This window comes from Nothobranchius furzeri, chromosome 15 (assembly GCF_043380555.1).
Source record: "Nothobranchius furzeri strain GRZ-AD chromosome 15, NfurGRZ-RIMD1, whole genome shotgun sequence".
Taxonomy (NCBI): Eukaryota; Metazoa; Chordata; class Actinopteri; order Cyprinodontiformes; family Nothobranchiidae; genus Nothobranchius; species Nothobranchius furzeri.
Genome location: NC_091755.1, coordinates 37,391,323 through 37,403,458, shown reverse-complemented (window position 1 = coordinate 37,403,458; position 12,136 = coordinate 37,391,323). Strand labels below are relative to the sequence as shown.

General features: G+C 44.7%; 1 protein-coding gene across 1 annotated transcript in view; it reads right to left on the bottom strand.

Moving 5' to 3' along the window:
* The window catches only part of itga5 (integrin, alpha 5 (fibronectin receptor, alpha polypeptide)), a 51,702-nt gene extending 46,451 nt beyond the window's left edge, over positions 1 to 5,251 (bottom strand). The window contains exon 1 of the mRNA XM_015967079.3: positions 4,854 to 5,251. Within this exon, the coding sequence (XP_015822565.3) occupies positions 4,854 to 5,062 (209 nt within the window). The 5' untranslated portion in view covers positions 5,063 to 5,251. The remainder of the gene's footprint in view (positions 1 to 4,853) is intronic.
* Positions 5,252 to 12,136: the final 6,885 nt, after the last annotated feature.

Genomic DNA, 12,136 nt, shown 5'->3' with positions numbered 1-12,136 from the left:
ACAACCATGTTTATTGTCTCAAAGGAAAAAAGTTTAGGAGTATTTATTTATTCAGCAGGCGGAAACCGCAGCAGTCGCAGAAAACCTGCACATGCATGGGGAGAACATGCTAACTCCACACGGAAAAGCTGCAGCCGGGGTTCAAACCTGTGACGTTCTTGCTGACAGAAAACAAGGCTAACCCTAACTAACCATGCAGCAAAAGTGTGGAGTTTATGTTGCTCAGCAGACACCAGTCTGGTGAGTGACTGGGCTAGTTGACACCAACTGCAGTCCACAACCTTACATGTTCGTACCGGGGGTGTTTTTGGAGTCACTTACTTCATATCTGCTGTGTGAGAAATTTCAAGCATCATGCTGCTGCTGAAAAAGATCAAAATGACTTCATGGCCCCCAACCCAAAAGTTGCCCAACCCCCTCAACAATTACAGCTCCTCTTTTCCCACTGCCCCAGAGTGCCCCTGCAGGGGATTTAACTGCTGGTGCTTCACACCTCCCACAATGACCAACCTCATCAGGGGGTCCAGTGGTCTCACCTCAGGAGAGAAAGACTGTTTTATTTAGAGCCATGATGGTGGCGGGGGCTGCAGCTGTTTGAACAACTAATCTAAACTCCTGCAGAACCCGCATCAGCAGAAACACGTTCACGAAAATGTAGAGGGACATTTTATACGTCAATTCCTTTTAAAATATCTGAAGTTCGCCCCGTTTTATTTATATTTCCCAGGGAGTCCGTGGCATCATGTTAGTCTTATCAGATTTCCATGGACTAAAACAAACCAGGCCTGCAGGCGAACACAGATTACATCCGACCCAGAGCAACTCCATTCCAAAGTAGGCATGATGTCCTCGGGGCATTCCCAAGCCAAAGCAGCAGCGGGTCCACGGGCCCTTTAAACACATCAACACCATCAAGGACAAGCTTAAAGTGGGAAGCCTCTATACTCACACACCACTGGGAAGCGAGAAAGGCACTTTGTTTGGGACAGAGTGGAATCCATCGATGTCATATATCCATGCAACTTTAGCAACCTGCTGGTCTGTTTGTTAACGTTTAACAGGGACAATTAAAGCAGCTTTAAGGAAGGCCAGTAAATATTAGGAAAGAACTAGAAGGGAGCCATCGTGAGAGCTCCTGCGAAGGAATACAGTAAACACGAGACAAAGAGCCTCTTTGTCTGCACGCAACAAGAACCTGGGTGAAACAAAACTTGGATACCCACATATACAAGCTGTGCTCCTGCAGTTCAAACACTCCCGGGTTTGATTTAAAAAGGAACACCAGTGAAACGACAGCAGAGATGGATCTGAGGACTGTGTGGAGAAGAACCAAAGAGAGAACGAGAAAAGATGGTGGCTTTAGCGACCAAAAGAAAGTCTGACTAAATGCCAGCGTTAGTCTGGTTCTAACCCTACTGAAGAGGGTAAACTCAGTCAGACTATCTCTGTGACCTAATGTGCTTCACTGAAACATGGACACGTGTTCATAAACACCAGACCGGGTCTGTTACTGTCAACAGTCCCTGACCTGTGACCTTTACCAGTGACCAGTACAATACACTCACTACTTTGCTACGGGAGAAAATCATACGAGTGGTAGACTCCCGCTGAGTCACATAGTTCCTATCAGCCAGTCAGGCGTGCCCTGCACCAATCAGAGCTGAGTCCAGCCCGGTCACACATTTCCAGGATAAAACCAGTAACATTCTGTTTATGTCTTCACTGGTATTGCTCAGAGATTTTCAGAAACTGTTATTGATTACTAAAAAAAAATGCATGAGTCATTTGTCTAGGGAGGGATGCACAGTGGTACCAAGCCCTGTAGATGAAGTAGATGAACTGTGAGGCTGGAGTGTCTTTGCCCACATCAGAGCTTCCCAAACTTCTCATCTTTTGACCAAAAATAAAGTCAACTTTGACCCCAACTAATTGTGGTTAAAGTAACAGCTAACAACCCATTTAATAACTACCATTAATTCAAAATACAATCTTTTGATAGTTGATTTTTAATCAGTATGTAAAGGTTCAGGCCAGTCTTGGCAATGGTAATGATTTTCAAAGCTAATTTAATTTCTGTGGATCATCTCAAGACCCCCACCCGGTGTTTCACGACCCACAGTGGGGTCCTGACCCCCAGCTTTAGGATCCAGTGGCCTAGACGGTCGTTACATTACTGGAACATGTTCTATTCTGTTTTATCAATAGTTTGTCAAAAACAATGACGTATGTTCTAAAATGGTTTTTCACAGGAATCAGACTGCAGCATCTGAACACTGATTCAAGCATATTGACCACATATGCAGCATAGTGATGTGCCTCAAGTCGAGGTATATCGGTCGGGTAATACATCGGGCCGATATTTACCATATTTTATACACCTGCATCGGCCGATATTTGTCCTTTAGTAAAGCTGATATAAAGTCAGGCGCATACTCGGGCAGCCTGGTGCTGTTGCAGGTGTAGTTTTACATTAGCTAATAACATCTGCATAATAAACACTGTAAATTACCTTTATTTAGGTGTCTGACTTTAACACTGAGCAGTGCACAAACTTATTTAACAGTTTGGTAAATTCAGGGTTTAAAACTTGATGTCATTAGTGACATTTTAACATAAAAATAAGGTGGAAAATGTCTGGATATCGGCCATCGACTGACCGTGTCTCCTACAAATCAATGCCGGAATCAGCAATAGAAAAAACAATCTCAGTCGACCTCTAGCCTGAAGACTTGTGAACAACTTTGGTCATCTACTACAACTACTAGTTGTCAAAAATATCAGTGCAGTGCTAACCATGAATAATGAGTTTTATTATTTACTGTGATGGGTGACCAAGCTGGACTTTAGCGTCTGATTGGTGTCCATCGGTCCTACTTGCTGCATAAAAACGACATACTTTGTGTAATAACTGTCTGATGGGACGATCGTATTTCAAGAGTCCAAATGGCTCAGGTGCAAGGAGGAAATAAGGCTGTGCATGGACCAATAATAATGCTTCCCCTTGTGCTTGCTGTGTGTATTTGGCGAACACTGCCACGCTGTCCCCAGGCCTTCAACCATGGTGGGCCCTTTGTCAGAGTCCTTTTTAAATTTATTCCTCAGGCTGAAGGGCACGACAGACTCACACATATAAACTAGTTGTCAATGATAACCATCAAAGTTAGTGAAAGTGCGTCTTTGTCCTCCTCACAAGCTTGACAGCACCTTATTCTCTGCCTCTGCTGCCACATCTGCCCCACATCTGCCCCGTTTCTCATCCCGGCGCACTAACGAGACATACGCTTGTTTCTGTTCGGTTGTTTTTTTGGCATGCTTGGTTCTAGATCCACATCGGCTCTTTTGGACAAGAAGAATCTCTCTGTCCAACCCTCAGCTGACCTCGCAGCTACTCCCCCACAGCCCCGAGGCAGCGCGAGCATGATGCGCTGCTGAAAGAACAGATAGCACAGAACCATTCCATGTCAGATACGTTTTATGTATAAAGGTCTGGAAAAACTGTGGATGACAAGTGGCAGATGCATGTGGTCTGGAGATAAAGGGATGTGTTGGTCTTAAATCTGCCCTTCTCAGAGGTTTTAAGTTTTTGACTTCTGAACACATTAGACTGAAAATTACAGAGCAGTGAGTTGCAAAAAAGTCTCCACACATTTAAAAGCTTATTCTGCTTTGCTCATACAAGCCAGCGCCTTTGCCCCCCTGAGAGAGGTGTCTCATCTGTAAGAATGCTCAGATTAATGAGATGACGTCGACTGTGTCTGAGGAGATGATGGGGGAGAGGGGCTGAGTGGTGGGGGAAGGTCTGGCTGATGGATGAATTAAAAAGCCCTACAAAATGACATCAGCAAAGGATGGACGTGTGGGAGGGAGAAGGGTCTGTGCATGCAGGCATCACATCCTAAATCATACGGTTCTCCTCTAAAGCCCCTGCTTCCCAGAGAAGATATTAAAACCAACAGCAGCTGGCTTTTAAAGAGACAGAGAAGGCCTGGGTGAAAAGGAGGGAGAAGTCTGAGTGCCTGCCTGCTGTCGAGGGAAATGGGAGAGGAGAAACGAGGAAACTGGTGGCCCACTGGGCACAAAGCCACGTCTCAAATCTCAGCAGGCTGGATGGTAGAACTATGATGTCCTGCAGCCAGGAAGTCTGAAGACGTCTGACTGAGACCTTTGTTAACTGAACCTAGATCTAAGACTCATCAGTGACAGCAACTAATAATTCATTCTCTCCAATCCCCCACCATTTATATTCAGAGCTCTGGCATCAGACATGACCACAAGCATGTATGCAAGAGTTTAAATTCCCAAAATATCTGATGCGAAAACCCCTCCGAATGTTGGGACTGTCCTAGCATGCACTGTCACATGGATCACTTCTGCACTGAGCCAAGAAGCACCAGAGCCAGATGGAGCCTTCACACCAACAGCCGATGGAAGCTGAGGTTATTTCAGGCAGAGAAAATTCAAATTTGTCTTCAAATCTATGTTTACTTACATAATTCACATTTTATGATCATATATCCACCATGGATTAATTCCGAGAGTTTTTTTAGAACACATGCGTACTAGGATAGATTCAATTACAGTTGTGTTCACGCGTAGGGTGTGTGCGATGTGCGTAAAACACGCGTCCCGGGTGCGCACGAATCTCTGATTTAATGTTAGAGCCTAATCCAACAAAGACAATAACTGGAGGTGAAATATGTGGCGCTGTCACTTTAACAGAGAGCTGCCGATGATCTAAAGTTTGGGAAATAAAACCATCAATCCAGTGGAAAGTCTGCACGGCATGCGCAACAGCTTTGCGTAAAAACTGGAATAAATGTGGAGGGTTTTCTGTGTTTCTGTCCGAAACTCACCTGGCAGATTCAGACAGATAAAAGTCTACAGCATATCCGAAGTAGCTCCCCTCTGGTCCGCTGTAAACCGCTGGATCTTCTACGGCCAGGTTGAATGCCTCGCAGGCAGGGTGAGAGAAAGTGACAAAGAGTCCGATAAGGCAGAGGGACGAGCGGGCGAGCAGGGCTGCTGGCCCCGGCGTCTTTACGCGCGCTCGTTTCAAACCCATTTTAATCCACCAGAATGAAACTTTAGTCTTCAACCCGCCGATCAATCCTCATGGGCTTCTCACTAAAACTGCAGCTATCTGCGCGCTCAGGACCTGAATGCTCCGTCAGCTCCAGCTCTAGAACCCACGCCTCCTCTGCTCACCTAGTCATGCTCCACAGCGCAGGGAGTTCCCACAACCAAAGTTTGGACGAGGAGGAGGAGTTTGTGATTCCCTAGAAAAAAGGGGGAAAAGAAGGGGGAAATTCTCAAGGAAAAAAAGAAAATTTTCTCATCACTGACGGATTATCAGCTTGCAAACAATGATCCGACAATCCTGCCTTTGGTTTTATCTTTCAACTGGCCTCCCCAGATCAAAGGTATCCTGATAAAATCATGGAACAACTTTTGCATTATTTTATATCAGCAGAGAGAAGCTTCTGCTCCGCTCTGTAAATTAAAAACTAAAGCAACGACTCATGACTCCACGCTAATTAGACTTTTATCAGCCACTCTTGAGCCGTGCGTATTTCTGTCTAATTACAGTGCTGATGTGAACAAGCCATATGATGTGCCCTGGTGGTGATCACGAGGAGAGGGTGTGGGAACATTCGGAGTCACAGCTGAGAAAAGTGGTCAGGCTGCAGAAAAGCAAGTGCTTTGCACCAATGAGACCTTTAATAACCCGGTCCAGGCCTGCTGGAATTAGTGACTGTTGGTTTAGCTGATTCGAGTGAAGCCATGAGAGACTGAACACAGGAGCCAAATTTGGCTGTGTGGCAGCAACATGAACTCAAGTGCTGCTCGTATTTATAACCCCACCATGAGCAGAGTGTTGACTGCAGGCTGGTGGGAGAAATCCAGGGTGTCTGGAGGGGCCAGATCACAGCTGTTGGCTCTAGCTTACAGAGACTGTAGATAAAGGAGAGAAATGAATGAATGATGAACTAAAAAACTCCACATTTTTTCTTTTTTGTGACATTTTGAAGGTCTGAAGCTGTCAGAGGTGACACCGCGGATGACCTGCAGACTGAGGGGGTAAACAAGCAGCCAGTATCATCTCATTGTCCTCTTTTCGTTTTACCTGACTGAACAGCTTTCATCTTATCTGTCAGCCCACAAAAATCTATTTGATCGGTTAAAGTGTCACATTTAAGATAGAAGAAATATTCCCTTTGAGTCTTTTCTCCTTTTCCTCAGACGTGTTTGTGTCATCCAGTAACAACTCGCCCACAGAGACCACGAGTCAGTTCGTTTATTAGTTATCCTCCAGCCCTGAGGCCGGAGCCTGTTCTGCTTTTGGTGAATTGCTCTGGCTAACTGAACAGTATTTTCCACCCAGGCTTTTCCGTTAGAAAAGGGGGCGTGATTTTATTCCAATGCCTCGGCTTTGACATAATCACCTAGCTGCCATGGCAACAGATCTGAACTGCAGCAAAACATAGAACATTTTGCAGGGCCTCACACAGCTGGACAACTATTTTAGAAACAGTCGCTCGTGCACGCCTGGCATATAAAAATACATTTATGCATCTATAAATGTGTGCCCATGTTTCTATCTGTTCTGTGTTATAACACAAAAGGACAAGAACTCTTCAAACATCACAAGAAGGCATCCAAGCTTTGGTGTCGTTATGTGAAGTTGTGAAATCAGAAAATATTCAATTTCATTAAATTTATATCAGTTTGGTTTATTTAACACTACTTTACAGCAAAACTGATTTCAAAGTGTGCCAAAAGTAAAACCGTGGATATCAAGTTCAGGTTTCTGTTAAAATGGGAGGTGGCCACCACCGCCATTTTGACCGTGTCACAGGTTCCGTCAAGCCCAGACAATTCCATAAAAGGGAAGAGAGGAGGAGCTGAGGGTGGGGCTGTAAGGCTGGGATCAACTGACGACACCTGGTCGAACTAGTTACAAGCTAACCTGAAGCTAACCCTGGCTAATCCAAAGCTAACGCAGAGGTGGGAGCTAAGCTAACGGATTTAGCTACCTAGCTTCAACCCAACCGGAGTGGAACGCCCATCAACCTGAAGCTCACACGAAGTTTAGGTGGAGGTTTGCGGCGCTTTTTCATGAAAAGTACCTTGATTAAAAAAGTATTAAATTGGTAAGTTTATAATTTATTTCTGCAATGAAAATATATTTTGCTTTGAGCAAGTTTTCAGTACCGTATTTTCTGGACTATAAGTCGCTCCTGAGTCGCACCAGCCATTAAATGTTTAATGAAGAAGAAAAAAACATATAAGTCGTATTTTGGGGGGACATTTTATTATTTTTCTTACAAAATCTGAGACCAAGCGTTTCACATTGCAAGACAAGCACCCGTAACAATAACAGAATAAACAACGCGGGCGCAGCAGCGCGCCATGGTCTCCAGCCAGCTGCATGAGGTAAACTCTTTTAGTTGTCGTAAAATGTGACTCTGTACTCAAGACAACCAGAAACAGCTTTCATGAACAGGAAGAGACCTCCAGCTCAACCAAATCAAACTCAAGAGGTCTTTTGCCTGGACCAACTGGGGTCTGACGGCATTTTCCCACTTGCACCGATCTGCATGACTATTCACTTCAACCCAGTTTCAAGGCATTTCCACTTGTGACGGGTACCAGGTTGCTGCCTCTTTTTTTAATGCCAGCATTGCTGTGGCTCAAAGTGTACCGAGCCAGGCTAAAGACAAAAAGGTCAGAGACCTTTGGTCACTGGTGTTCTAGAGTGTTTTGTCTCTCATTCCCTTACCCCTGCTGCACACTGGAAGCATCAGCGATGCGGAACAGCAGTGGAACGGTTTACTCACGACAGTCACTGAACACAAGTGCACACCGAAAGAGTCTCAGCAGCGAAGCAGCTTCTCTGCCGTGCTCCTCGCTCAACTCGCGAGATCAAAAGAAATCCCTAGAGACTTCAAAGGTTACGGTTTGTTTATGCAAACTGCTATTAAACCAAAAAGAAGGAAATTGCGTTGTTATATGTTGATGTCATTTATGATGTCGTTCCTCTCTACTGCCAGGATGAAAGCCATGAAAACACACCGCTGCACTTCTGGAATGATACTGGGAGTAAATTAGCCATAGGGTCACACGTGAGCTTCACATACACATGAAATAGCATCGCTGCAGCACTTTTGTTTTGAAAATAACTGGGGATTGCGCACTGAAACTGTGTGATTTCCTGTCTAGCCCTATGTTAACTGCAGAAATGGATGCATCCCAGAAGCAGCTCGTGGAAAAAATAGAATCTGATTCCATCCTTCAAAGGAATCTCCTACCATCTTTATGCAGATGACATCCAACTGTACATCTCCTTTAAGCCCCATGAGATGTCTAAGCTGCAGCTGTTACACACCTGCTTAGACTCTATCAAAACCTGGATGGCTGGGAGCTTTCTTCAGCTGAATGAAGATAAGACTGAGATCCTCATCTGTGCCCCAGACAAGCTGGTTCCCAAAGTCAGAGACTCTCTTGGTCAGCTTGCTTCCCACACCAAACCTTCTGTCAGGAATCTTGGCGTGACCTTTGACCCAGCTCTCACCCTGGATTCTCATGTCAGTTCTCTTGTTCGCTCTTCCTTCTTCCATCTCAGGAACGTTGCTAAGCTGAGTCCCATTCTGTCCCGCTCTGAACTTGAGACAGTTCTCCACACCTTCATCTCCTCACGCTTAGACTACTGTAACTCTCTTTTCACGTGTCTGAGCAGAACCTCCCTGAACCGTCTACAGGTGGTTCAGAATGCCTGTGCTCGGCTTCTGACCAAGTCCTCCAAACACACCCACATCACCCCGCTTCTTCTCCAGCTTCACTGGCTTCCAGTCAACTTCAGGGTTCATTTCAAGATCCTGGTTCTGGTCTATAGGGCCTTACATGGACAAGCACCATCTTACATTGGTGATCTTCTTAGTCCCTACACCCCCAGCAGGTCCCTGAGGTCCAGTGATCAAAGCCTACTGGTTGTGCAGCACCAGGCTAAAGGTCAAAGGTGACAGATTATCTGCTGCTGTGGCCCCCAGACTCTGGAACTCTCTCCCCCTGAGCCTGAGATCAGCGGACTCAGTGGTCTCCTTCAAAAAGCAGCTGAAGACTCACTTGTTCAAGCTGGCTTTTGTATGACCTTCTTCACCACTCTATCTTTATTCTGCTCTCCCCACCTATCCCACCTTCCTCAGGATCCACTGATATCCCTCTTTCCTGTTCACTCTCTCTCTTTCTTAACATTTTTTCTTTTAAATCGCAATTGTTTATTCTTGCTCATTTTAAATATATTTTTAAACATTTTCGAAATGCTTTTTTATATTTTTACAATTTTTATATTTTTTGTTTTTGTTTTTGTGAAGCGTCTCCTGATTTTTATCTTGAGAGGCGCTATAGAAATGATATTTTCTTCTTCTTCATCTTTAGCGGCGCGGCTGGTTTGTAACACTCCATAGTATGATTACTACTATAATGACTATAGTGGATTCTATTTGAAGCAGTGCCGTTCCGCGCCTCTGATGCCTCCAGTGTGCAGCGGGGGTAATCCTGTTCCAGGTGTCTTTCTGTCAGTTTGCACAGACTGAGCAGGGTGCTCAATAGCCCTTTTTAGAAGACACACCATGCCGGCAAATCAGCGTAATACTACTGCCACAGTGTATCCATCCACACTTGGTAGTAATATTGCCGCAACGCCAGACTAGTAAATGCATATTACACCTTGATGTAACAGGGGGAGGTGTCGTGATCGAGTGGAGAGTTATTGTCAAGCTCTGGCCGGCAACTAATTGAACAAAAATTAAAACAAACACGGGCCGTACGTTTCGCTTTTGTTAACAGGACCAGCTGAGATTATAAACTGGAGCGGTGCAGAGCTCCGGAAGCTTCTCTCCGTTAGAGCTTGAGGTCAGATCACCAGATAGTGTACTGGGACTTTGGAGGAGAGACACCTTTTGGGGCAGCTTGTTAAAAAAAACTTAAGGAGCTCGGCTTGCAATAAAAAGCAAGTCATGTCCAAGATTAACGGAAGTCTGCAGCATTGAGAGACCGACCTCATACCCCCTTTTAACTGTTGTGTAATCTTTTGTAAATAGGGCATGGCTGTGCCTTATTACCGCCACGGTCATACCACTTATAAATGGCCTGAGGCTCTCATACGCCGGCTCGTTGTTGTGGCAAATTGTCGGCATTGTTTTCTAAAAGAAGCTAATATCGCGACCATGTCTTTTGTTACCGCAGTGTGTTGTTTTTGTGTCCTGTACAGAGCCCAACCACTATAGAGCCATTTGTGATAGAACCTAGCCCTAGCCCTAGCCGTTCAGCCACACTGGGAAGTGGGAAAGGTTTACAGGATTTTTTTAAAGATTAGAGATGCTCTTACTCTCAGATCATTACGAGGGGCTTTTAGTTATATTGTTTTCACAAACAACTGATATTGATAAGTTCTACTGGGTATGGACAACTTGATGTTGCCATTAACCTGCTTTTCATTTAACAAACAGTTTTACCACTCTGGGACAGACAGCAAATAGAGCCGACGACAGGTATGGCAATAAATCCCCTTTTCACAACAATCCCAGGGTTCAAATCCCTATTTTGTCCTTTGAGCTGATTTTCTGAGAATCTCAGATGAAAGTCCAGGTGATGAATAAACAGGTTCAGAGTAAAGTTATATTTTTAGATGCGAAAGAGTTACCAAAGCTGCCAACCTGAAAGCTTATTATAGAAAAAAAACCTTTCCATTCTCCTGCTTTCTTTCGTCCAACAGCAGAACAGTGATACACATCTCACTGGCAGGAAATTCCTCCAATGTAAGAGCCTGCTCGGGCTTCCTGTTTCACCAAAATCCTATGTTCCACTCTCTCTCTCTCTCACACACACACACACACTGAATACAAACACATGTTCAAGTCCTTCTGAAACATTTCTCATCTACAAGAAGGAAGGGTGGTGAGGTGTTTCTGAGTGTTCCAGCCTGTCTGAGATTTTTCATAGTAGACGATAGATTTGTCATGAAAGAGAGGAAGTCCTGAGCCAGCCGGTGCTGCTGAGTGGACGGTCCATTTATTGTTTTCATCACAAGCACTTAGCAACATGAGTGAATCATTTCACTCTTTTAGGGGAAGAAATTGTTGTAAAGGATCCTTACGATGCAAAGATCACCAGCCCTTATGGGTGTTTACTGTCAATCCATTCAGTGTTTGCGTGTGTGTGTGTGTGTGTGTGGGGGGGGGGGGGGGGGGGGGGGGCATGTTTCTTGTTAAAACAGTCGCAAAACACCTCCAAATGAGCAGCTGTGTGTTTATGTACATCTATTAATCTGTCTGGAGCGGGAGGACAGTAACGAAAACTGGAAAACTACAAATAACCTCTTCATGCTAACATCTATACGCTCATTCTAACACCTACTAATGCAGACACACACACACACACACACACACACAAACACACACACGCACAGGTTTTTACAGCAAGTGATGTGTTTCCTACAGTGTCCTGTATCTCCAGTAAACCTGTTTGTCTAAATATACAAGTATTTTAGAGGAGGTGTAAAATTCTTGACACTGTTTACTAAGAGGTCACAGAGACAGAGTCCACGAGGATGAAGCAATTCTGGGATCTCAGCATTGAATTTTTTGGGCGTTTTTCTGAAACTTTCAGAGATTTACAAATTTTCAAGTTGACAAATTTCTTTTAGCATGAATGTTTCGAAAAGCACACTTTTTTTTCTCAACGCTAACTCCCTGTTTGCACATCTTGGCTTACGTTACAGCTCTTCTCTGCTTTTATAGCAACTTGGTCCATTCATCCACCTCCCAGATGACCAAGCTTCTCACCCTATCCGTGACCCCGGCCACTCTGCAGAGAAACGTATTTCAGTCACTTGTATCTACAATCTTGTTCTTTTGGTCACTACCCAAAGCTCATGACCATAGATAGGGTTGGTTGGAACGCAGATCAACCTTTAAATCAAGAGCTTTGCCTCCCAGCTCAGCTCTCTTCACCTTGACAAATTGGTACAACGCCCACATTACTACTGATGCAGCACCAGTTCGCCTATCGAACTCCCGATCAATCTTTCCCTCACTCGTGAACAAGCCTCCGAGATACTTAAACTCCTCCCGGGGCA